Genomic DNA, 27,427 nt, shown 5'->3' with positions numbered 1-27,427 from the left:
CAGTACTTGCCCCAACAGTCTGTTGAAGGCTATACGGGAGATCTTTGTCTTTGTGAGCGCGTGCATTGGTGTGATGATCCCAGCGACGTGACCGTGATGTCCTGGTTAATTCGGTGTGCAAAGATGATTATTTGGGAGAGAAAAGCAGCCACGGTGTGAGGTAGTCGCGCAGATGTGAAATTCTAGCCACACATAGACAATTACCAAGACCATCTTACAAAAGTACCGATTATTGTTTTGGTTATATAATTACAATATAATTTGTGTGTGTGTGTATTCATATTCTTTGGGTCTTTCGGTAAAGTCACGTGGATAGGTTCAAAGAAAATAACAAAAACTATTAGCTGTGTGTATGTGCCTCTACCGCATTGATGGTGAAACCCCCCACTGTGGACCAACTTCTCACATTATGAAAGGAAACACCTGGTGCTTTGGAACATTCCTTGAGGCCAGGGCACAGCTGTCCTGTGTGTATGCGCACGCTTGCGTGCCCTGCTGTACGTTTGTGCGCATGTGCGAACGGCGGCGTAGCGGTTACCGTACTGTGCTACGAAGCCAGGGACCCGAGTTTCATTCCCGCTCACGGCCGATACCAGCGACGAATATCTGAACCGGTCCTGGGCCTCCCCTAGGTCGACTCAGCCTGGAACGAGTACTTAGTATGGTGCCTGAACATCACCACTCGGGAGACAAAGACGGCCGGACGTGGTGCTGGCTACCCACCCTCGTGTGCTGTGCTGGGTGCTCACGGAGGATCTTTTTCTATGTTTGTGTATACTTATTGTGTGTATGTATCCACCTATATGCATGTTTAGGTATCCGCGTTCATGTATGGGTGTGCCCGGATGTGTAACGTAAGCTCAGAAACACATCAAACCTCCCCACGGTCTCCCCACGGTTACAATCGGCAGGTGCCAGTCATCACATCCAACTCCAGCCCTGGGCTAGCATCGGAAATACATTCCACATTCCTTTGATGGGGATCATCACTCCACCGGACATGCATTTGTTACCTCCCACAAAGCGGTATTCCTTTTAATCAACCATGGAGGGGAAGACGACGATTGGCGCTTACGGTCCTTAACTGGGATATCAACTCGCAGCTTCTCGATGCGATTCAAGATTTCTCGGCCCAAGGGTGGAGAGCTCGTTAGAATCCGCTTTGCTGCTCTGTTGTAGCGATCCCACGCGCACGCCAATGGCGGGACTCAGCAGTTGGGCATGTTCGCTCGAGCAGGTGTGGAATTAGCCAACGGAAGCCGAAGCAGCCTCCCTTGTTACGCTCGGGATGAGCCAAATCGCTCGGTCTTATTTGTTTAAATGAAAAAAAAATACACTTCAAAGAGATGAATATTTGTATATTGGGGCAGGTGTAGGAAATTGCAGTGTAACTTTATCCGGTTTGAGAATATAGCACTCGGCAAATATTTTTGTTAAACGGACGGGAGATAACGATGTACCCGATAAGTGGATTATCCAGTGGTTGCTTTGTTGACTACAATAGCATGTATTTATATATGAAGTCAGCCTTAGACGTGCACTCACAGATGTGCAGTGAGTTTACATTGCTTATCTAGCACAGGTGTGCTCCATCCCATCAAGCCTCGGAAGCGAAGTCTGGGTTAAACCTGGAAAAATGGGACCTTAAAAAATGGGAGACCACTGTGCATGAACCAGACGTGATAAGCATTGTGGGCAGCAGAGGGTAGTGCAGGAAAATCCAAGTGTACCACATTCACTCACAAAGACCAGACTGTTGGGGAAGGTGTTGTTAGCGAGCACCTATGAAGGCTGGTACAACACACGAGGGGGTGGGTGGCCAGAATCACGTTTTTTTTGTCTCCTGAGTGGCAATGTTTACAATTCAGACACAGGTGCCAAGATGGCGAGATGTTAACTACTTCGCCTGGTGTACAGGAGGTCGAGGGTTCGCCTTTGTATTTGCAGTTTGCATGTTTTCCCCGAGGTGTTTAGAGTATTTGGCTGCTGTAAATTTCCACATAATTATAAGCCACTTCGTTGAGTGATCATTTGTGGCCAGGTCGCTTCTAAAAAGAGCTACATAGCTCAGTGGGACTTACCTGGTAAAATAAAAATAGTTTAGTTTATTGCACCAGGTACTCATTTGAGGCTGACTTTACAAAGGGGAGGCCCAGGACCGCTTCATATCATCGTAACTGGTGTTGACGGTGATTGTGGGAATCGAACTCAGGTCGGCCGGATTCGTAGCACAGTGCACTAACCGCTACACTACCGTTCCTAACAGAAGCATACAGACACAAAGAAAAAAACACACACTCATACAAACGCTCTCACTCATACATATACATTCAAACACAGCCACAAACGAAACAAAGACAAAGATCCCCCATCTAGCCTTAACAGACTGTCAGGGCAAGTGCTGTTAGCGAGCACCTATGAAGGCCAACACGGCGTATGAGGGGGTGGGTGGCTAGCACTACGCCCGACCGCCTTTGTCTCCCTAGTGGCGAAGTTTACACACCGCAATTGGTACTCATTTAAGGCTGAGACGACCTAGGGGAGGCCCAGGACCGGTTCAGATAATCGTCACTGGTGTTGGCCGTGAGCGAGAATCGAATTGGGGTTGCCGGGTTCGTATTACAGAATGCTAACCGCTACACCACCGCTCCCTAACTAGACACACACACATACTCATTCAAACACACACCAACAAATAATAGATTCCCATTTCAGCCTGGATATACAGAGGGAAAAAAGTAATTGATCCTCTGCTGATTTTGTGCGTTTGCCCACTGACAAAGAAATGATCAGTCTATAATTTTAATGGTAGGTTTATTTGAACAGTGAGAGACGGAATAACAACAACAAAAAATCCAGAAAAACGCATGTCAAAATGTTATAAATTGATTTGCATTGTAATGAGGGAAATAAGTATTTGACCCCTCTGCAAAACATGACTTAGTACTTGGTGGCAAAACCCTTGTTGGCAATCACAGAGGTCAGACGTTTCTTGTAGTTGGCCACCAGGTTTGTACACATCTCAGGAGGGATTTTGTCCCACTACTCTTTGCAGATCTTCTCCAAGTCATTAAGGTTTCGAGGCTGACGTTTGGCAACTCGAACCTTCAGCTCCCTCCACAGATTTTCTATGGGATTAAGGTCTGGAGACTGGCTAGGCCACTCCAGGCCCTTAATGTTCTTCTTCTTGAGCCACTCCTTTGTTGCCTTGGCCGTGTGTTTTGGGTCATTGTCATGATGGAATACCCATCTGCGACCCATTTTCAATGCCCTGGCTGAGGGAAGGAGGTTCTCACCCAAGATTTGACGGTACATGGCCCCGTCCATTGTCTCTTTGATGCGGTGAAGTTGTCCTGTCCCCTTAGCAGAAAAACACCCCCGAAGCATAATGTTTCCACCTCTATGTTTGACGGTGGGGATGGTGTTCTTGGGGTCATAGGCGGCATTCCTCCTCCTTCAAACACGGCGAGTTGAGTTCATGGCAAAGAGCTCCATTTTGGTCTTATCTGACCACAACACTTTCACCCAGTTGTCCTCTGAATAATTAAGATGTTCATTGGCAAACTTTAGACGGGCATGTATATGTGCTTTCTTCAACAGGGGGACCTTGCAGGCGCTGCAGGATTTCAGTCCTTCACGGCGTAGTGTGTTACCAATTGTTTTCTTGGTGACTATGGTCCCAGCTGCCTTGAGATCATTGACAGGATCCTCCCGTGTAGTTCTGGGCTGATTTTTCACCGTTTTCCTGATCATTGTAACTCCACGAGGTGAGATCTTGCATGGAGCCCCAGGCCGAGGGAGATTGACAGTTCTTTTGTGTTTCTTCCATTTGCGAATAATCACACCAACTGTTGTCACCTTCTCACCAAGCTGCTTGGCAATAGTCTTGTAGCCCATTCCAGCCTGTGTAGGTCTACAATCTTGTCCCTGACATCCTTGGAGAGCTCTTTGGTCTTGGCCATGGTGGAGAGTTTGGAATCTGATTGATTGATTGCTTCTGAGGACAGGTGTCTTTTATACAGGTAACAAGCTGAGATTAGGAGCACTCCCTTTAAGAGTGTGCTCCTAATCTCAGCTCGTTACCTGTATAAAAGACACCTGGGAGCCAGAAATCTTTTTGATTGAGAGGGGGTCAAATACTTATTTCCCTCATTAAAATGCAAATCAATTTATAACATTTTTGACATCCGTTTTTCTGGATTTTTTTGTTGTTATTCTGTCTCTCACTGTTCAAATAAACCTACCATTAAAATTATAGACTGATCATTTCTTCGTCAATGGGCAAACGTACAAAATCAGCAGGGGATCAAATACTTTTTTTCCCTCACTGTACTTGTCACAGCAAGTGTTGTTAACGAGCGCCAATCTAAAGAAACAAGACACTGGGAGATTAGTAGAGGCCGGCAAAACACGCCGGGCAACGTCTCACAGCCGATGTTCATGACCACACCTGGGGAGACCCAGGCCAGATTTAGGTGGCCATCTCAAGCAGCTGGCAGCTTGTGGGATTGTATTGCGACAGGTTTAGCTTTTGTGCAATGCTTTGCATATGATTAGATAGTGTGGGTGTTGCAGCTCGCAACATCGTCGTCGATTTTTTTTTCCACAGCAAAGGCTAAATTACTGGTTGCTAATGCAGTTTGAAATCCCGAGGTGATGTCGACTCCCGATGCCTGAATTTCTCCCGCGCCTGACCCTTTGAGAATGAGCTCTGATTGAAAGCAACTGAAACTTGGGGCAACCACGTGGCTCAGAGTGCTTGTAATAGCTACGTGTAAAAAAAAAAACTCAACACGTTCGTCAATAATACTGCGGCCTTGAAAGAAAGAAATATATAGTAGGTGACATTTCGAGCAAATGGCCTTTCTCCATAGCACGTAAAAATAATTAAGTAGGACCGCAGCCTGAAATGTTGCCTCTTATACAGTGAGGGAAAAAGTATTTGATCCCCTGCTGATTTTGTACGTTTGCCCACTGACAAAGAAATGATCAGTCTATAATTTTAATGGTGGGTTTATTTGAACAGTAAGAGACAGAATAACAAGAAAAAAATCCAGAAAAACGGATGTCAAAAATGTTATAAATTGATTTGTATTTTAATGAAGGAAATAAGTATTTGACCCCCTCTCAATCAGAAATATTTCTGGCTCCCAGGTGTCTTTTATTCAGGTAACGAGCTGAGATTAGGAGCACACTCTTAAAGGGAGTGCTCCTAATCTCAGCTTGTTACCTGTATAAAAGACACCTGTCCACAGAAGCAATCAGTCAGATTCCAAACTCTCCACCATGGCCAAGACCAAAGAGCTCTCCAAGGATGTCAGGGACAAGATTGTAGACCTACACAAGGCTGGAATGGGCTACAAGACCATTACCAAGCAGCTTTGTGAGAAGGTGACAACAGTTGGTGCGATTATTCGCAAATGGAAGAAACACAAAAGAACTGTCAACCTCCCTCGGCCTGGGGCTCCATGCAAGATCTCACCTCGTGGAGTTGCAATGATCATGAGAACGGTGAGGAATCAGCCCAGAACTACACGGGAGGATCTTGTCAATGATCTCAAGGCAGCTGGGACCATAGTCACCAAGAAAACAATTGGTATCACACTATGCCGTGGAGGACTGAAATCCTGCAGCGCTCGCACGGTCCCCCTGTTCAAGAAAGCACATATACATGCCCGTTTGAAGTTTGCCAATAAACATCGGAATGATTCAGAGGAAAACTGGGTGAAAGTGTTGTGGTCAGTTGAGACCAAAATGGAGCTCTTTGGCATCAACTCAACTCGCCATGTTTGGAGGAGGAGGAATGTTGCCAATGACCCCAAGAACACCATCCCCACCGTCAAACATGGAGGTGGAAACATTATGCTTTGGGGGTGTTTTTCTGCTAAGGGGACAGGACAACTTCACAGCATCAAAGGGTAGATGGACGGGGCCATGTACTGTCAAATCTTGGGTGAGAACTTCCTTCCCTCAGCCAGGGCATTGAAAATGGGTCGTGGATGGGTATTCCAGCATGACAATGACCCAAAACACACGGCCAAGGCAACAAAGGAGTGGCTCAAGAAGAAGCACATTAAGGTCCTGGAGTGGCCTAGCTAGTCTCCAGACCTTAATCCCATAGAAAATCTGTGGAGGGAGCTGAAGGTTCGAGTTGCCAAACGTCAGACTCGAAACCTTAATGACTTGGAGAAGATCTGCAAAGAGGAGTGGGACAAAATCCCTCCTGAGATGTGTGCAAACCTGGTGGCCAACTACAAGAAACGTCTGACCTCTGTGATTGCCAACAAGGGTTTTGCCACCAAGTACCAAGTCATGTTTTGCAGAGGGGTCAAATACTTATTTCCCTCATTAAAATGCAAATCAATTTATAACATTTTGACATGCGTTTTTCTGGATTTTTTTTCTTGTTATTCTGTCTCTTACTGTTCAAATAAACCCACCATTAAAATTATAGACTGATCATTTCTTCGTCAGTGGGCAAACGTACAAAATCAGCAGGGGATCAAATACTTGTTTCACTCACTTTATGTGTTACCATTTAAGGTCACGCAGTATTATTGGTGAATGTGCTTAGTCATATTAATTGTGCTTGTGCTACACTGCCAATGCAGCAGTATCACCAAATAATTTGTTTAATTTTGATATCACTGTCAGAATACTGAGCTGCCAATTCTAGGGTTGAGGGCTCACATTTGTGCTTCGGCCAACCAAGATTAAACAAGTTTACATTTTTGTGTGTGTTTGATTGCTTCAACCCTGATACCCAGGGCTCTTGAGGACTAAAATGTTTCAACATATTAGTTGACAGATGCATACAGGCCAACTCTTCACACCTACATCTGCACATCCTCTCCCACATCATCAGTCAGCCTTTCCTCAGCTGCTGCTGAGACCCTCATCACCCATACCTGCATCACATCCAGACTCGACTGCTGCAACTCTCTCTTCTGCAGCCTTCCCATAATCCTTTGCCTACAGACTCCACAGATTATCTAAAATGCTGCAGCCAGACTTCTCACCCACGTGATCCCGAAACTCACTCCAACAATTTCCTTCATCATCTTCAAGATCCTGCATGGACTCGCCAACCCTCTTCCCTCTAATCTCACTCTGCTCCTCTAGCTCATCTTTCCGGGGCGCTGATGCAGCCAAATCTCAGTATGTGTTCGTAGCTTGTTGCGGACGTTCACAGTTCAAATCCAGCGGCGACCCTGATGAATACTGCGTTTCGTATTCACCGTAAAAATACTGCGTGCCGTCTAATTCACTGTGGACGGTTAAAGATCCCATGACGTAATTCGCAAGAGGAGGCCATTGCGTGCCAATAACCTCCAATTTTCCCAATTTTAATTTATTTTATTTATTTATCAAATGCTTTTAGACGTGACTGTCATACAGTTAAGAGCACCAGATGTGCATGAAAATGTAATATATAAGAATATATGTCTACAGTAAAACCTTGGATTGTGAGTAACTTGGTCTGCGAGTGTTTTGCAAGATGAGCAAATTTTTTAAATAAATATTAATTTGATAAACGAGCGAGGGTCTTGCAATACGAGTAGTACGTATACACTTTGTCTGCCGAGCGTCACGTGATCACAACTGATATACGAGTGCTTTGATATACGAGTGCTATGGATTACAAATACGTTTCCGGAACGAATTATGCTCGCAATCCAAGGTTTTACTGTATATTATATTTTGAGTGGATGTCAGCCCACGTAGCCACAGAGCCATGTGACAGCCTTCTCCTCCAACAACAAGAAGTCCGCCCGGCACACCCTGACGGACTTCACAACCAGAGAAGATGGCACGCCACAGTCTCCTGGCTCCCTGCAGTCTCCTGGCTCCCCACATTCACACATCGGGGCTGTCGTGTAGTAGTAGTATGATGCCCCATCAATGTTTGGAAGCAGCACGCACCCTGCCCTGGTTACAGCGGAATTAGTTCATCTTAACCCACTGGCGCCTGGGGAGGTGAAAGCGAGGCATCTAGACAGACGGATCACTGATTAGGTCCTTGTTGGGCACATCCACGAATCTCCATTCGTCGCCCCAGGCAGTGCGAGTATCCCGCATACTCGAGTCTTTGGGCTGTGGTAGTGCCCACTCTTCAGGCACATGGCAAATTACTCATTTAGAATCTCCACAAGTATCATCGCCTCCTAGTGCGAAAACTTGGCAGGACACACCTGAAAGAGAGTCGTGAGACTCAGTTGGGCTTTCTTGGATATGCAAGCAAAATAATTATCATCACTTACTCAGTGCTCACGCAACCAAGGTCTTCTTTCAAGGGCCCAAGTCATCCTTCGCTCTGTTGGAGGCCACTCCATTTCCTCTCTTGCCCCCATAAATGCCAACAGCCATCCATGCTTTCACCTCGCTGTTCCTGTTCAAGCCTCAACACCGTCCTCTCTGCTATACTCAGTAGTGCACTGTTGCTTGTGTCCCCTTGCACAACAATAATGATAATTAACATCTGTAAGGTGCATTTCATCCGTAGATCCCATTGCACCACCGTGTATGGACAGCAGGAAATAAACAGAACCTGCAGGGTTAACGGCCAGAACTAGGCGCGGGTTAAAGGCCGCTTTAAAGAGGTGAGTTTTCAACACAGAGCTAAGGACAGTAATTCCCTGATTTACGCCTTCTAGTATTACGCACTTCCGCTGTAACGTACTCAACTTATTGATACCCAAAACGGGTTTCAGGTGCCCCGTGGTACCTCGCCGTAAGGGACTCGAGATTTGCGAACTTCACCACTCGGACCTTGACGTTGTTTACGCTGCATGGCGACGTGCAGGAGCCGGATGGCGCCCCGAGCGTTGGTGTCCCTGACTCATACCTATCAACCCCTTATCAATGCCTACCTTATTACAGACCAATTCAGACCTTATTGGTCACCCCGTGCCCTTATAAATCTCAACGTTTATCCTCCAAAGGCCCATCACAAGGGAGAAACACAAACAAATAGACACAAATTTTGTTTTTTTTTGCCCATATTGAAACGGCTGGACGCCATATGGACCTGAAAACTCAATTTCCCTGTACAAGAATACGGGGTGAACCGTGTGGGTTCACAGCTTTGCTGACTACATTCGTCTCTTCCGTGTGTTCACATACTACTCTCTTTATATTCACCCCCCCCCCCCCACATCCTGTATTTATGGCGACTATTGTTATACAAGTGTAAACAGTTTTTTATATGATAAACAGCGAATAATTATCATACATATAGTGTAATAGACTTGGTAATGTATCGTAATATATATAATATAGATGCACAATGTCTTAATGAGCATCCTCTGTTTAGTTACTGTACCACTTTACGATCCACCGTCCCATCTCTTTGCTTAGATTTTTGGAACGTTTAATTGATGTTCTGGTTTTCAAGAACGCATCTTGGGCGTAAACCGGGCTATGTCTGTATATCTAACGATTGTGATTGTCTTATTAATAAACGCAAAGCTTGCAAAGCTTGGGAACTGCACTGCCAAAAGTAAGATCGCCCCAGGAAATGAGTCTTGACCTGGGAGTACTGTACTTAAAAACAATTTAAACTAAACTATTTTTATTTAGCGGGTAAGGCCCACTGAGCTATGTAGCTTTTTTTCAGAAGCGACCTGACCACAAATGACAGCTCAGCGAAGTGGCTTAGCGTGTGGACATTTATAGCAGCCAAATACTCTAAACGCATGTTTCTTAATGTGGAGGGAAAAACCGATGCAAATGTCGTGTTGTACTCACACGGACACTTAACTTTTCTCCTGTGTTACTTTATTTACCTTGCATCCAGTGTGGATGCTCCTCACTTACACGAACATCCTTGTTCCGAACTCCCCATCTTCCCCCTACTCACCTCCGCGCACCTCATGCGCGGTAACCACTCTGTCTCCCCCGCTCTCTCTCTCACTCTATACTCTGCTATCCTGTCCTGCTTCCCTCACACCTCCGCCCTGGTCCCTGCCCCCAGCAGGGGATCAGCCAACACTGCTGGGGAGGACGAGGTGAGGAAGGCGAAGTCCCAGGCGTCTTCTCCCCGACTCTTGTGTTTTTCATCCCTTGAGCACCAACCAATCAACTCTCCGTGCTGCTCCGCACACTCCCTTCTATATCCCTCCTCATTTGGAGTCCTCACTTACCCCCCATTTGGCTGGCGCCTCCACGGCGCCTCTGGCGCGCGCTCTGTCTTATCGCCTCCATCTCTCGCCTCTCCGGCGTCGACCCCGTGCCCCATCGCGCACACCTGCTCGTCCCCAAATGCACCCGCTCAATCAATGCTTCTCTCCCCAATTGCTGCCGCCTCTCCGGCGCCTAATCCATGTCTCTACGCGTGCACCTGCACGACTCTCTCCATCCATGCTTCACCCTCTAATTGCTGCCACGCCACTCCAGTGTCACCTCACCCCACCCTTTTGCTAACCCCGCGTGTTACGCCACTACACAAAGGTTAACGGGAGATCTCAAGTGATCGGAACAGCCGCACGGCATGAGTGCAGTGGTGGAGTGAGCCCTCACCTGGATGAACAAAACAACTTCGTTATTAATTCTTGGCTTGGATCGCGTGGGGTAAAAAAATGTGTGCCGTGCACCGCCAACCCGATCCGACATCATGACCAATTGATGCGATTGTCACGCGCGACCAAACGTGCCGATTTGCTACTCTGCTTCAGCACCGCCAGAGAGCGATCCACGCGTATTCAACTGCGCACGTTTGACAATTGAAGTACGGACTTTTTTGCTGGTAGTTGCAACCAGCAGTATCGGGCATTTGCCAGAATTGTGAAAATGTCCCGCTGCAGTCTTGCGCCTTCAAATGTGCGGCGTGAAGTTGTCAAAGCACGTCCACGAGGGAGCAGGAGGTGACAGGAAGTGATACCTAGAGTTTAATGTATTTGAATTATCATGTCATGTATCGACCAATTGAATGAGTTAACTTATCATTGACAGGGCATTCTTTAGCGCTGAATCACCGCCGCGTGTTTGCATGTGCTTTGTGGGCAGCAGAAGGGGCGCGAATTTAGAACATCGCTAGAAACCCACGGTGTTTACCGCCGTATTAACCGGCACATGTGCTTGTGTTTACAGTGCTTGTGCGTGCTTCATGCATGTAATGGATGCGTACTAATCTCTGGCACGTGACGATTCTTCTTCCTTCTTGCGAAGAAATGGTGTCGTGTTTCTGGGGCACGATCCAATTCATGATTTGTTTTTTGTCTCGATAGCCAGTTCGCATTGTCTGTGCTCTACATTCTGTCTAGTTAGTGTTGTCTTCCCTGTGTGTTCAGTCTTGTTGGTGTTGTCTGTCCTGTGTGTTCAGTCTTGTTGGTGTTATCTGTCCTGTGTGTTCTGTCTTGTTGGTGTTGTCTGTCCTGTGTGTTCTGTCTTGTTGGTGATGTCTGTCCTGTGTGTTCTGTCTTGTTGGTGTTGTCTCTCCTGTGTGTTCTGACTTGTTGGTGTTGTCTGTCCTGTGTGTTCTGTCTTGTTGGTATTGTCTGTCCTGTGTGTTCTGTCTTGTTGGTGATATCTGTCCTGTGTGCTCTGTCTTGTTGGTGCTATCTGTCCTGTGTGTTCTGTCTTGTTGGTGATATCTGTCCTGTGTGTTCTGTCTTGTTGGTGATATCTGTCCTGTGTGTTCTGTCTTGTTGGTGTTGTCTGTCCTGTGTGTTCTGTCTTGTTGGTGTTGTCTGTCCTCTGTGTTCTGTCTTGTTGGTGTTGTCTGTCCTGTGTGTTCTGTCTTGTTGGTGTTGTCTGTCCTGTGTGTTCTGTCTTGTTGGTGTTGTCTGTCCTGTGTGTTCTGTATTGTTGGTGTTGTCTGTCCTGTGTGTTCTGTATTGTTGGTGATGTCTGTCCTGTGTGTTCTGTCTTGTTGGTGATGTCTGTCATGTGTGTTCTGTCTTGTTGGTGTTCTCTGTCCTGTGTGTTCTGTCTTGTTGGTGATATCTGTCCTGTGTGTTCTGTCTTGTTGGTGTTGTCTGTCCTGTGTGTTCTGTCTTGTTGGTGTTGTCTGTCCTGTGTGTTCTGTCTTGTTGGTGTTCTCTGTCCTGTGTGTTCTGTCTTGTTGGTGATATCTGTCCTGCGTGTTCTGTCTTGTTGGTGTTGTCTGTCCTGTGTGTTCTGTCTTGTTGGTGTTGTCTGTCCTGTGTGTTCTGTCTTGTTGGTGATATCTGTCCTGTGTGTTCTGTCTTGTTGGTGTTGTCTGTCCTGCGTGTTCTGTCTTGTTGGTGTTGTCTGTCCTGAGTGTTCTGTCTTGTTGGTGTTGTCTGTCCTGTGTGTTCTGTCTTGTTGGTGTTGTCTGTCCTGTGTGTTCTGTCTTGTTGGTGTTGTCTGTCCTGTGTGTTCTATATTGTTGGTGGTCTCTGTCCTGTGTGTTCTGTCTTGTTGGTGATATCTGTCCCGTGTGTTCTGCCTTGTTGGTGTTGTCTCTTCTGTATATTCTGTCTTGTTGGTGTTGTCTATTATGGTCGTTCTATCTTGTTGGTCTTGTCTCACCTGTGTGTTCTGTCTTCTTGGTGGTCTCTGTCCTGTGTGTTCTGTCTTGTTGGTATTTTCTGTCCTGTGTGTTCTGTCTAGTTGGTATTTTCTGTCTTGTGTGTTCTGTCTCGTTGGTGCCACGAGCATAAGCGTGTATTATCTTATAATTAACGTGCGGGGAGTGTGGTGGTCTTGTAATTAGCACACTGCCCTGCAATTCCGACTAGCTTTCCGAGTTCTGTTCTTAGCCATAGCTAAAATCGGTTGCTACTTCTATTGACCAGTGCGATGAAGTACGATGAAACAACACCAGCTGTGGATTGACAAGGGACTGTAAAGTATAATTAATACTGGATAGAAAAATTGCACAAATCACAAGCCATCAATTCTCACGTCAGCTATTCAATGCCTGTAAAACCGGAGCACGGTTGGAGCGGTGACGCAGTGGTTACTGCACTGCGCTATGCCCCTGGCGACCCGAGTTTGATTCCTAGCCCACTGCTTAAATCAACGGTCGAGTGCCTGCAACCACCGCCCCCCCCTCCCCTTCACCAACTTGCATTGGCAAGCGGAGGTGAAGTATGGTGAAACGGCCCCCACGAATGACACGACCGTGGGGGAGGCCGTCTTCCATGAGCCATTTGGCAAAATCGCTGTAAAGAAGAAGGGCATCATAATTAATTTGAACTGAATCATTGGAATGCCGAATTAAAATTCCGAAGTTAACTAATGCCTGGAGCATGCTGATAACACACATTCACGGCACATTAGTGAGCTATGCAGTTACACAGCGCACACTTAAATTGTAGTTGCACTGTTTTGGCAGACTTGGTGGAGTAAACACTCTTGGCAGGACACGTGCTGGTGTGTCATGTGGTGTAGATTGGAGGAGGCCTATTGAATTAAATTGTGGCATCATAAGGCAAAATTGGTTAACATTAGAACTGTTTGTGTGTGTGCGTGCGTGCGTGTGCGTGTGTGCGAATGTGCACGTGTGTTTTGGTTTGGGCATTCTCAGGTACTGCTGGCCAGCAGCTTTGTTCCTGGTTACGCGGGGCTCAGCGCCGTGGAGTACCTGGGAGAGGTGAGGCTCGCTCACCAATTCACCAAGTCACCCACTCATCCGTCTCATCCACAGTGTGTGCAGCCACCACACTTGCCGGTTACAACATGCTCACTCACCAATAAACTCGCTCTCCAACTCTGTAACTCTCCCACTAACTCATTCACTCATCCACTCACCACACTGCAGGTCACCTCACTTCTCTTTCCGCTTATTCTCTCGCACTGCTCCAGGTTGGAATTCCCCTCCCATTATCGCCTCTGTTATCCCGCCCAAGCTCTTAACCTTGCTCAATTCAAGAAACACGTTAACTCTTGTCGTTTACAAACTTTGATAGTGCTGATGGTTACTGGCCAGCTTGAGGTGTTGTGCCTTTTGGGCCTGTGCTCGGCAACTGTAAAATCAAAACAGGTGACAGTGTTACAGCATGTGGCTCACAGTCACAATTCTAAGGACTTCCACGCCTGGTCTCTCAGCCCATCATCATCATCTCTCATCCCTCAGGGGTCAATAAAATGAGAACCACTTTTAATCTAAGTCAACAATTTTCCTCTTGGGATGACTTTAACTAAAATCGGAATGTGGAATTTACATCACTCATTCAGGGCAACGCTTTTTTGGGCGGATCACACAAATGTTGCGAATCTCCCTTGCCGCGTGCGTTAAGAAGCCGTACCCTGGCTCTCCAGGAGAAGGCGGTACAGCAAATGTGGACTCCACCTCTTCCGGGATAGAGCATTGCCTCCTCGCACGCATGGGTTTTTCTCCCAACATGTATAATAAACGCGCATTAATCGGCTATAAACATCTTACAATAAAAACCCAAGGCAGGACCCCTCCTTATAAAAAAAAGTCCCGTGACTCAGTGTGGCTTTCCTGGGTAAATAAGTAGTCATTTTATTTAAACAAAAAAATTCAAATAGGAAGCCACTCTTTAATTCCACTATTGCATAACCAATCAGCTCGTGCCGAGGGGAATGGCCATTCTCCAATGCGGGGAAATCAGCCAGAGTATGCAATTCAATCATAGTTATAAGGTAAATGTTTTTTCAAAGGCCAAAACATCATAGTCTTAAGTATCTCTCTGCTCCCATTTATTGAGATCATCTCTGTTAGGGGCCACCAAACCATTGGTGGAAATTCCACATTACTATGGCGGGGGAGAGTCAGTCGATATGTAATTTGACCAATGCAGGCTTCCACAAAAGTGGTGCTCATTATTCACCCTGGTGAGGTCCCATTGAGCTCAGCAGCTCTTGATTCAAGGACAACCACAGCCCAACACCATCACCGACAATTACAGTCCATACCAGAGGCTTACATAAAGTGCCATAGAGTTACGTTTTTTGTTTTTAGTTTATTGTCCTTCCCCCGCACGTGATATGAAGAAGCTTGTTTCGATTAAATTAAAGCAGATCATGAAAGGAGAGCATTTACTTGCTGACACATTCCAGTTAATAACATTTAAGGCTCAACTCACTGATTTGGAGATTTAGGCATCCAAGGCGGTTCTGTATAAGAGCACATATTTAGTTTGTTGTCCTTCACCCCCACCTCCGATTATCACAGTTGGCTACGTACGGTGGCGAAAGAAGTTCAACATACATACACACAAGTAGTGACCCGTGTTGTTGCAAAGAGAGCCATAGAGACTCGTACAGTCAAAACTTACTTCAGCTCGCAAAGTCTATTGAGCTCTGCACTTCTGATACAAGGGTGCCACGGTGGTGAGATTTTATCTCCCTCGCCTGTCATTTAGGAGGTTGTGGGTTTCATCCCGACCTTGACACCTGTATATTTGGAGTTTGTATGTTCACCCCATGGTCGTGCGGATTTTTCTTCGTGTCTTCCCGTTTTCCCTCCACATTTAGAGACGTGCGTTTAGAATGTTTGGCTCCTATAAATGTCCACGTGATAAGCCACTTTTGTTGAGCTGTCATTAGTGGCCAGGTTGCTTCTGAAAAAGAGCTCTATAGCTCAGTGGGCCTTACCTTGTAAAATACAAATAGTTGAGTCCAGATTCGAGGGAATGATGCAAAAAAATATTATGGTGATACGAATGTTTATTATTTAACTTGAGTCTCAAAACTACATTTCAGGAGTGTGCTGCATTCGGGTTTGTCCATTGTGCGGTAATTTGGCCTGGTGGGCAGGGCAACTTGATTCACTACCCGAAGGATGCCAGTATACAAATCCCTGTTCCGCGGTTTATCGTGGACAGCCAACCATCACTATAGGATTCGTAAAATGAGTACCACTAATTGTGACAAGTCGGAAACAACTTGCCAGCATTGGTTTTATGCAGGTCTCGCTCTGCTGGTAAGGTACTGAATGTCGAAACCGCACCAGAGTTTGTCTTGTTTTGAGCTCATGCTGCTGGGAAAAATCAATCACACCCAGAAGTCTGTGCGGCCGAAGAGCTGTTTTGCATGCGAACGAGGCATATTGCCTGCTTATTTTACAAGGTAAAACTGGCCCCCACCATGGTGATGTGGAATATCTACCGATGTCTCAGGCTCGCCAGTGCCGGTAAGGGCTGTCCCATTGCTTAAACGAGCGGAGAGACGCCGAATTAGGGACTGGACCGATAATTCACCCCTGTGAATAATTATACCGCGGGTGGAAATTCCCATCGCATTATTCCCAAAGGGCAGCACGATGTGCACCGGTGACACGCCTGCCAGCGTAATTACACCCCGAGTGTCGCAATCGTCATCCACAATTGTGTTGCGCACACACTCCCACACGCAAGTCACGTGCAAGAACAGCGTGTGTACGAGTGCACCTGTGTGTGTGCGCGTGTTTAGTGGTTAGCGCTACACTGTGCTACGAACCCGGCTACCGGAGTTCGATTCCCGCTTACAGCCAACACCAGTGACCATTATTTTAACCGGTCGTGGGGCCTCCCCTAGGTCGACTCAGCCTTAAAAACGAGTACCTCTTGTGGTGTGTGAACATCAGCACTGGGGAGCCAAAGGCGGCCGGGCGTTGTGCTGGCCACCCACTCCCTTGTGTGCCGTCTCCCCCTTCATAGGTGCTTGCTGACAGCACTTGCCCTGACAATCTGTTAATGGCTTTGTCTTTGTTTTGGAGATCTATTCAAAGCCGCAACCAACATCAGTGGTAAGCAATATCTGAACTTGTCCCCCCGGTCCTCACCTGGATGAACGCAGCCTCATTTGAGTACCTGGTGCAGTGTGTAAACAGCACTGGGGATTCGAAGGTCGTGGTTATGAGGATGATGATGGATACGTTAGGAACGGACCTGAAAATCTCCTGGATTCCTTAGCCGGAGCCACGCAGCGGTGGGAGGGATGCCCTCTTGACCTCGGTCTCTGTGCGATGGGCGCTCGCTAACTGCTCGCATCACCCACCCCCACAGAAATGGTATGACGGCGGCTTCACGGACAGCCTGCCACACCTGCCGGGTGGGCGCACCATCACCGTGTCGCCCTTCAGCGGCAAGCATGACGTGTGCCCGCACGACCCCAGCACCATCGAGCTCTACGCCACTTTCGCCAAGCAGGACATTATGGTGGGCAGTCGCACCCTGCCACGGTGCCCGCACGTCATGCCGTAGGGCATACACTCTCTGCCACGCTGCCCACGTGCCCAACATGGTGCCCGCGCGCCCTGCCATGGTGCCTACACGTCCTGCCACTGTGCCCACGCGCCCTGCCCCTGTGCCCACGCGTCCTGCCACTGTGCCCACGCGGCCACCCACGGGGCACACACACCCTGCCACGGTGCCCACGCGCCCTGCCAAAGGTCTACTCTAACTCGCAAAAGCTAGTTCCCTATTGCCACCATCACCTCCACTTCACAATCCTCCCCTCTCTTAACTCACCTTACCTAGCCTCACTCCCTTCCCTGCCTCCCTCCCTACCTCCCTCCCTTGTTTTGTGTTCACAGTAATGCATGCACTTGTTTCATTTTTGAAGGAACACACGATTTCGAGACGCCAGGGACACTATTGAAGTATCCCCGAGTAACATCCCCCAATACACCCCACGATGCTCCACTGGAAGTCCACTTTGCATGAGAGTTTCATCGCGTTCCTTGCCTCTTTCTTAGCCTCCCATCCCCCTCCCTCCCTCCCCTCCCTCCCTCCCTCCCCTCTGCTCCCCTCCCGTCCCTCCCCTCTCACCTCCATCACCTCTCTGCCCCACCTCCTGCACCCCTCTCCCTCCCGCCCCAGGTGAATCTGCGGAACCTTCGGAGGGCGAACCTGGCCCTGTTCCCGCCGGCGCGCGAGGAGCTACGCGCGTTCTACGAGCAGGGCGCGAGCGACGCTACGCGCTTCCTTCAGCGCGAGGGCTGGCATGAGGAGGAAGGCAACGACGATGGCGGGGGGGGCGGGGGCCTCAGCCAGACCACCAAGCCCGACCTTTGAACCCGATGAAGGGCCCCCACTCGTCGCCCACCTCCACCCCGCGATGGGCTGTTGGCAGGCTGAAGGTTACCTGAGAAGATGTAATCCAGAATGGGTTGCCTGTGTGGGTGTGTGTGCTTATGTGTGTATAGTCTGAACCGGTCCTGGGTCTCCCCTAGGTCGACTCATCCTCAAATGGAGTACATCGTGCTGTGTGTAAAGATCACCACTAAGGAGACAAAGGTGGTTGGGCGTGGTGCCAGCCACTGCTCCATTGAGTGCCATGCCGCCCTTCATAGGTGCTCGTTAACAGCGGTTGCCCCAGAAGTCTGCTACACAGGGGATCTTTGTCTTTATTATGGAGTGATAGGGCAGTGGTTAGTGCACTGAGCTATGAATCTAGCGACCAGAGTTCGATTCTCACTCGCGATCAATAACAGTTTCAAATGTTTATACTGGGCCTCCCCTAGATGTGCCCAGCCTCAAATGAGTAACTAACTGGTACAATGAATAAACATCGCCACTGGGGAGACAAAGGTGGATGGGTGTGGTGTTGGCCACCTACTCCCTCGTGTACCATGCCGGCCTTCATAGGTGCTTGTTCACAGTGCATGCCCCAATGCCCAGTTAAAGGCTATACCGGGATCTTTATATATGTGTATGTCTGCATCATTGTCTTCATGGTTTCCCACTCAAAACGACGGTCACCTCTTTACAACCATGAGATAGTGAACATTCCAGATTCTCATGGCAGGGGTGAGTGAAAAAAAAAAGGAATAACCACTGGACATATGACAAAATAGTACTCATTTCAATCACCCTGGAAGTATGATGGGCCGATTCAAACGCGATGGGTATTTGAACGCCCAAACTTTCCAGCTGTGAGTTGGATCATCTTTAATCGGAGTGAATCCTATACGCTGTGATCTAATTACGTCACAAGTGCATTAGCGAAGGGATGCTATTATTGATCGGTCTGCCATGTAGTAGGGCATTGCAAGGTATTGCGAGATCTTCTCATGATGCTGTGTAGCAGGAGGATCCCCCAGTAACCACGCCAGCCTCACCTGACCAACATTAAACCAGGGAGCCACAAGTGTTATTTTGATGGTGTCAGATCGTGGATCGGTGTCTTGCGCAAAACAAAAGCAGCGTTTTATTCACTTTGTTTGGCACTCCATATTTCATCTCGACATGGATTGATCACCCATGTAAATCAATGTCTTAAGTTTCAAAGCCAGCTGCTGGCTTGAGAGCATGGCAAGTTTGGAATGCCACTCGTGCCCTTGGAAAATGCTCGCAGGAAACTCGAGTACACAGACTCACGAGACTCATTTAGAGAGAGACTCATAGAGAGAGAGGCCCATAGGCTCGCGGTGAATATGAGTTTATGATGTGTGCCCACTGTTGCTGATGTATTGCCGATGTGTTATTGGTGGGCCATATGATGTAAGGCAGCCCTCCCTCCCTCCCTCTGCTTATGTGAGAGCTTCCTGGTGGCTGGGTGATGGTGGTGGTCTCCTCTGATGGGGAGGGGCTTATTCGGAACGATGTTCGCTTCCTCAGTCATCCCACCACTGGACTTTGATGCTGCCCAGGCATACGGCTGAGTCTTTTTGCGTTGTTGCAGATAGCTTTTTCGATTTTTTTGGACCGTTTACAATTTACATAGGGGTTAGAATTTACGTGGTTTGTTTCAGATTTTACACAAATGTTTTGGTTCTAATTTATTGTGAGTGCTTAGTGTGTTTAATATTCATTGTCTAAAACAAATACAATGACTCTTCCATGGTGGTTAGCTGACACGGAATTGCAGCTTTTGGCTGTAGAGAGACGGGTTGTGTTGAAGGGGGGGGGACCCCCTATCGAAGCAGTTATGTGGTGCCGACCTCTGCAAGGGTTTTTCCGCTTCGCATAGGCGCGAGTGTCTGCTGCCTGTAAGCGGTAAATTATAAGCGGGCATTCGCGCACCCAGTGCCTTAACTTTAACGACATGATTTATACCAAAATTGTGCATTAAGATGCATATATATCTTTTAAAAATTTTCATATTAACTATGTGAAGAGCTAAAAAAAACATACGTTCTGAGCTTTCAAATCAAAGGTCAAAGTGAGATTTTTCGTGAATCAAACAAGCAATCGGGGGCCTGGTGCTCATCTCTATTTTGACAGTTTCTAAGCCAGTGGTGTAAATTCCTCCGAGAGCAGGATGCTGATGATGTCGGCGCTGCTGTGTGGGTCTCGGTCGTGGGCACTTTTGAAGGAGGCCTCGAACACACTACACGTTTTACACGTGCGATGATGCCAGGGACAGAATCGTCCATTAATGCTATATTGTCAGAACATTTAATTGTTTGTAACTACACTCTGCTCTGTATATAACACGCTGGTTATTACGCTCCTGAAGAACACCGCGTTATGGGAAAAAAATGCGTTATAGCATATAATATAGGGTAAAAGCACAGTCTGCAATAACACATGAGATGCATACGCAGGCTGAGCAAAGACCAAGGTGCGTGGGTAGCATCTCGAAGCATCCAGCAGCATAACGCTACTACGCCAAGGCAGCCGTACAACCGCTTATTCCTACTCGCACGACACAGTTCTGATCGCTCGATCGTGATATATTCGCGTTATGAAAAAAAATGCATTGTAGGAGAACGGACTGTACGAGCAAGCCACATGTCCTTTGGACGTGATCGTCTGTCCGGCTCTCCCAGCCAGCAAAATTTATATTCTTATATTTATATAAGAGCCCTGTCTCCCTGCACTTGTAGCTTACCTTCTCTGTACTGCATATCGCACTTTATATCGATTTTCACTTTGTCCTCCGTGTTACGGCCGGCTCAGGTGCGAGAACCCTGAGGTTTGTGTGGGTCCCCCCCTAAAAACCCTCACCTGCCGTATTGCGGAACAATTTTATTCAATCGGGGTGCGGGTGGGGCGTCTTTAATCAGATCAGAATCAGATCAGAAAGGGTTTTATTCGCCATGAAAGTTCACACCGACACGGAATTCATTTTGGCAGGATGGTGCATACATTCAACATATAGGAATCTAAAATCTTAAATAAGTTTTAAATAAGTCTTACTATAATAAGCGTTAAAATTCTAACTAACACCAAGGGGTGAAGTATATAAAATTGAATAAATATCGAATATAAAATAGCTTTAAGATATAATTTAAAAATAAAACATACAAATAGGTTAACATAGTTCATATTGGCAAGGTGTCATGTAGATAAAATGTTAAAATCAGTGTAGGCCCTTGGCCTTGTTTAACAGGCCAGCAGCAGATGGGAAGAAACTTTTTATGGCGTGAGGTTTTGGTCCTGATGGACCGAAGCCTTCTGCCGGAGGAGAGTAGCTGAAACAGAGAGTGTCCAGGGTGGGAGGAATCGGCCACAATCTTCCTCGCTCGCCTCATGGTCCCTGTCGTGTGCAGGTCCTCGAGGGTTGGTAGATTGCAGGCAATTACCTTCTCAGCAGTGTGGATGATACGCTGCAGTCTGCTCTTGTCCTTGGCAGTGGCAGCAGCGTACCAGACGGTTATGGAGGAGGTGAGGATGGATTCAATGATTGCTGTATAGAATTGCACCATCATTGCCTTTGGCAGGTTGAATTTCTTCAGCTACCATAGAAAGTACATCCTCTGTTGAGTTCTCTTGGTGAGGGAGCTGATGTTCAGTTCCCACTTGAGGTCCCGGGAGAGAATAGTGCCCAGGAAGCGGAAGGACTCTACAATTTTGACTGGGGAGTCTAACAGGGTGATGGGGGGTGAGTGGGGCTGTATTCTTCCTGAAGTCCACAACCATCTCAACTGTCTTTAGATCATTTAGCTCTAAGTTGTTCTGGCTACACCAGGTCACCAGGTTGTCAGCTTCCCACCTATAGTCAGACTCATCCCCACCAGAGATCAGCCCAATGAGGGTGGTGTCGTCTGCAAACTTCAAGAGATTGACGGACAGATGATTGGAGGTGCAGCTGTTGGTATACAGGGAGAAGAGCAGTGGGGAAAGGACGCAGCCCTGAGGAGTTCCGGTGCTGATGGACCTGGAGTCAGAGATTTGTGTTCCCAGCTTAACGCACTGCTTCCTGTCAGACAGGAAGTCTGTGATCCACCTGCTGGTGGAGTAGGGCACGTTCAGCTGGAAGAGCTTGTCCTGAAGCAGGGCAGGAATGATGGTGTTGAAGGCAGAGCTGAAGTCCACAAACAGGATCCTAGCGTAGGATGCTGGGGTGTCCAAATGCTGTAGGGTGAAGTGGAGGGCCATGTTAACTGCATCATCCACAGACCTGTTGGCTCTGTAGGCAAACTGAAGGGGCTCCAGGAGAGTGTCTGTGATGGCTTTGAGGTGTGCCAGGACCAGGCGCTCAAAATACTTCATTACCACAGATGTAAGGGCGACCGGTCTGTAATCATTTAGTCCTGTTGGCCTTAGCTTTTTGGGCACAGGGATGATGGTGGAGGACTTGAGACAGGCTGGTACATGGCATGTCTCCAGGGAGGTGTTAAAGATGTTGGTGAACACTGGAGACAGCTGGTCAGCGCAGTGCCTGAGGGTGGCTGGAGAGACAGAGTCCGGCCCGGCTGCTTTGCGTGGATTCTGCCTCTTGAAAAGTCTATTAACTTCTCCCTCCTGAAAGGAGAGAGTCGTCTCTGTAGTATGGGTGGGGGATGGGGCCTCTTGGGTGGGAAGGGGTAGTTCAGGACAGTCCAATTGTCTTTCAAATCTGCAGTAGAACTCGTTCAGGTCGTTGGCTAGGCGGGAGTCGTTAGTGGTGTGGGGGGCTCTGGGTTTGTAGTTGGTGATCTGCCTGAGCCCTCTCCAGACAGAAGCAGAGTCGTTAGTGGAGAACTGGTGTTTTAGTCTCTCTGAGTACAGTCGTTTAGCCTCTCTCACCACTTTGCTAAACCTGTTCTTCGACTCCTTGAATCTGTCTCTATCCCCACTCCTAAACGCTTCCTCCTCCAACCTCAACCTTCTGAGCTTTGTTGAGAACCAGGGCTTGTTGTTGTTAAAGTTCACCCTGGTACGTGTTGGGATACAGCAGTCCTCACAGAAGCTGATGTAGGATGTCACAGCCTCTGTGAGTTCATCCAGACTATTGGTAGCAGTCGTGAACATATCCCAGTCAGTACAGTCTAAGCACGCTCGCAAATCTTCCACAGCCTCACTGGTCCACTGTTTAGATGTCTTCACAGCAGGTTTACAGAGTTTTAGTTTCTGCCTGTATGCAGGAATCAGGTGGACCATGGCATGGTCAGAGTGTCCTAGTGCTGCTCGGGGGACGGCGTGGTAGGCTCTACTGACTGTAGTGTAGCAGTGATCCAGAGTGTTCCCTTCTCTGGTTGGGCATTTAATGAATTGTATGTATTTGGGGAGTTCGTGGCTGAGATTACCTTTGTTAAAGTCGCCAAGTACGATAACCAACGAATCTGGATTTGCTCGCTCCACACTCAGAATCTGATCGGCGAGCATGCGTTGGGCCTCTTTAACCTGAGGACATGGCGGCAAATAAACTCCGACCAAAATGAGCGACGCGAACTCGCGAGGCGAGTAAAACGGTTTACAGGTTATAAAAATTGATTCAAAGAGTGGAGAACAATGTTGCAGAATCACTGTGACATCTACACACCAGCCACTGTTAATGTAAAAACAAATACCACCGCCTTTCGTCTTGCCGGAGAGTGCTATGTCACGATCCGATCTTACAAGATGAAATCCTGCTATTTGTAGCGAAGTGTCCGGAATCAAATCACACAGCCATGTCTGTGGTTGGAGTGCGACACTGAGAGACACGTTTTGAGATTAGAGGCAGGTAAGGGGTCTAAGTTCAGCTTTAATGAAGTAATGAGACCAAGGGGATAGTCGGACGGGGAGTCGGCACCACCCCTAGCTCCTCTGTGGAATTAACTCACCCGATTCAAGCATACATCCACACATCCCCTCGAATCCCTTTTCAGGAGTAAGTAATCCAGTTTCCGCAATGCAAATGTACACCCAGTAATCCCCTCTTACACTCAACTGCCCCTTTGTTCCGGTGCACACCTCATCCCGGTCACAAGAGAGCGCACGGTTGAGTGACGACACCACACTATCAGGCACAGAGCAGATGCACACGTCAGTCTCAAGAGTACTCAGACGTCACTCTCCAGACTCGGAGACAGTCCACTCACGCCAGCATCGCCACGCTCCGGACTCGATGCACACACTCCAGGCTCGGTGTACAACAGCACAGACTCGGAGGTCACAATTGAGACACGGCACACATTTCAGAAACGGTGCTCATCCCAGTGTTGGCTTGAGCACAACCCTCGGTGCAGTCGCGATGCTCCGCCGCCCAGTCTCGAGTCGTGACTCTGCTCAGCCAGCTCTCCTTCAAGTAGCAAGGCTCTCCATCGGCAGGGCACTCGGGATCTCTTGTCACGGTGATTGGAGCCAGAACCAGTCCTACAGACCTCCTGTATACCGAAGGTCTGGTGGACTGGACCTCTGGGGGTTACCTGAGGTGAATTATAAATGTGTGACATCATACTTGAGTCATTGGTGAATAATTACGAATGAATCTGCCAATGTAAAATAACTACGATGAAACTTAAATCCGTATGGTAACCTATTACGATATAAAATACTTTTCTAAACTCATTGATCGTAAACAATGTGGTTTCCAAGTGTAACCAGTGAGCGCGAACAAATTACGTCATGCATGCAGAGCGTCCGTTGAATTGTTTTATTCGCTTGCAGTTACTAGCGAGTTAGGGTAACCTCACACAATGGACAATTGATTAAAATATTGATGTTCATTATTCATACATTTATTGCTGAGAACCATATTGGGTCAGGAAAGCAGGTTACTACTCGGTTGAAACAATTTAGTCAGGGGGGTAAAGCAGTAGCCAAAAAAGGTTGAGAACCACTGCAACAGAAGGCCAAGCAGTGCCGGTCTAGCTCCTGACAGAGGAATGGAAGCCTCTCCCCCGCAGTGAGCGTTCGGACATTCCACGTGGCCAACTTCGGGGTTAAGCTGCTGCTATTTATGGAAGAACCCCGAGGTGAGAAGTCGAGTCTGGCTCTGCTAAATTGGGTTTTGGCCAGAAGGCGTAATTGATTTTCCTGTTCTTGCCGGGGCTTCCAGCACAGGTTTTGTTGGGTGTTTCCATCGTGGTTATTTGGGACGAATTAGTGCTAAGTCGAGGGTTTACCAGCCCCTCAGACAAACGTATCTTGCAACATACTACAACAACAGCTGCTATTCGCCAATAAGTGGCGGAGACGTCACCACGGTGCTTGAGCCAGGCCAGGTGCATGCTGAGGCCACATGAAGTGTCGAAGGCTCGCTGACAGGAAGTCACGGGACAGACCCAAGTGCCATGAGTTGACTGAAAGATGACTGTTAGATGCACCACCTGTGCCCCCTACTGTGCGTGCTTGCTGCATTTTAGCCGCCCAGCGCTCCACTTGTTTTTAGTGGCGTTCCTCTGCCCTCCGCTGCTGTTGGAGGGTGATCCCAGTAGCGTCGTTCACGAGCCTCCATATAGGCCAATCTTGACGCCGCTGGTAGCAGTCTTCGGCAAGTCCACTCAGCTTTACATCGTCCTGAACTACATCAGACCATCTCTTCTCCGGCCCGTTTAGCCCCCTCTATCTAGCCAAACAGAAGCTGCTTGGGCGTGCAGTGCCTGGGCATGCACGACCAAGTCAATGCAACATTGCATTGACTACGGAGTCAATGGGGGAGGGGGGCATTGAAAAGTGACTGGTGATGACCACACCCAGGATTTTTCATCGCCGCCTCCCTCTTGAATTGAAGGGGAGGTGGATCAGGGGTGTTGTCGATGCTGTTGCTGCCTTGCCTCCCTTTGGGTTGAATATCGATTCTGTTTGATTTTGGTTCATTGAGCGCGAGAGATATTGCAGACGGCGCACTTCGGTAAGCCGTAAATTTCATGGGCACATGACGCAGAATTGGATTCTGGAACGATTTGACTCGCATATTGCCTGCTGCTGGTTCTGTGTTGGAGGGAGGTGGCAGTGGTGATAAAGGCAGCAGGGCCAACACGCTGGCCCCTGGATTTCGATTAGCATAGAATCGTAGCGTACTCGGCGGTCTCGTTCGCATACTTGGTGCACTGCAAGTGGCTGTTGAGAAACGAGTCCGTCCAGTTGTAGGTATTGTTCCAGTATGTTCATGGTTGAGAGTTTGTCGAGTGAAAAGGGGGTGACAGACTGTGTCCGAAGACTTTGCTCAAGTCCAGGCAGATGTCATGGACGTACCTATTTATGGTGAGCAATGCAGTAATCGTGTAGAATCAGAATTGTAATGAGGCTGGAGGAATCCGATGAGCTATGAAGCTCTTTTTCACAGATGTCCAGTACGTTGATGAGGGCAGCACTGGTGGAGCCTGAAGGGTGGAAGGCAACTTAAATTGAAAATGTCAAGGAGTGGGGTGGGTTGTGGAGAAATTGGAAAGATGGATGTCCTTACAACTATCTTCTCCAGCATCATGGATCAAGCAGGAGTGATGGATATTGGTCTGAAGTCAGAAAGGCTGACAGGGGGTGGAAGTTCTTGGGAATGGGAGTGATGGAGGCTTGCTTTCACTGCTTGGGAACAGTCAAGGAGGAGAGAGACAAATTGAATAGCTGGGACGATGGGGCCTGCATCAGATCGGGGCACCAGCACGAGGGAGCAGTCTGGGGAGGTGATCGCGACCCCCTTGGCTGTGTTGCGGAGTCCCATGTCCAAACCACCGCATCTACTGGTCAAGAGATGCCGTGGTTTGGGTTTTGAGATATGGTGCCTTCTTACGGAACCCCACCGCTCCACTCGCTCAACTCCACTCAACGTGCCGCTCGCGTGGCACAAGTGTCGTGGTGACGCAACCGCCACTTTAGTGGTGAACCGGCGCTTGTTGGAGCGAATCCACGAGTGCTGGGGAATCACACCTCGGCTGCTTTGATATTATTTTGTTAAGCGGCGCCACAGTCGTGGAGCACAAATGCTTCATGTTGTTTCAAATTACCTTTTTGTACATTTTGGCACGACTGTCGTAAGCTGATTTGCCTGCGAGACAACACCGAGGTCCGTTGCCTGACCCTGACGCATGGCAACCGCCAAGGATGCAAACAGCAGAGTAACACAAATGAAAAATAAAAAAAAACTGTCTGGACTTGTGGTTTTTGGTGTTATCACGTAAGTCGTGGCAGCTCTAATCCCGGAGTACCACAGAACACTGTTCATTGGCGGAGCCAGTGGGGTGGGTGGGGTGGCACGTGCCCCCCCCCCCCCCCCAATGATCTGATCGAAAGCCCTAATTTCGATCGAAATCCCGAATTTCGATCGGATCATTGGGGTTTATTAGTAATAAATCGGCATTTTTGACCCCCACTGCCACTGTGTAGCATATTATGTGCAATAAGTAACGGAAAAGCAGTTATAAGTGACTCACAGAATTGTGCTCAGTTGCGTATACAGTACATATCCTGGAAAAATCCGATGAGCTACAAAGCTCTTT

General features: G+C 48.0%; 1 protein-coding gene across 4 annotated transcripts in view; it reads left to right on the top strand.

Annotated features, from left to right (window-relative positions):
* Positions 1-27,082, top strand: part of LOC116952470 (patatin-like phospholipase domain-containing protein 4) — a 41,047-nt gene extending 13,965 nt beyond the window's left edge. For 3 of the 4 annotated variants that reach the window (XM_076074287.1, XM_032971850.2, XM_032971849.2), the window contains 3 exons: positions 13,493-13,558; positions 16,920-17,072; positions 17,736-27,082. In XM_076074287.1, coding sequence (XP_075930402.1) covers positions 13,493-13,558; positions 16,920-17,072; positions 17,736-17,930 — 414 coding nt within the window. In that variant the 3' untranslated portion in view covers positions 17,931-27,082. Of the gene's footprint in view, positions 1-3,600; positions 5,608-13,492; positions 13,559-16,919; positions 17,073-17,735 lie in introns of those variants that run through there. The other variant, XM_076074288.1, reaches the window with a different exon arrangement.
* The last annotated feature ends 345 nt before the right edge of the window (positions 27,083-27,427 follow it).

This window comes from Petromyzon marinus, chromosome 47 (genome assembly GCF_048934315.1).
Source record: "Petromyzon marinus isolate PM22_M1 ecotype Great Lakes invasive population chromosome 47, UKy_Petmar_22M1.pri1.0, whole genome shotgun sequence".
Classification (NCBI taxonomy): domain Eukaryota; kingdom Metazoa; phylum Chordata; class Hyperoartia; order Petromyzontiformes; family Petromyzontidae; genus Petromyzon; species Petromyzon marinus.
Note: the sequence above shows the minus strand (reverse complement) of the source record. Positions and strands in the feature narration are given on the sequence as shown.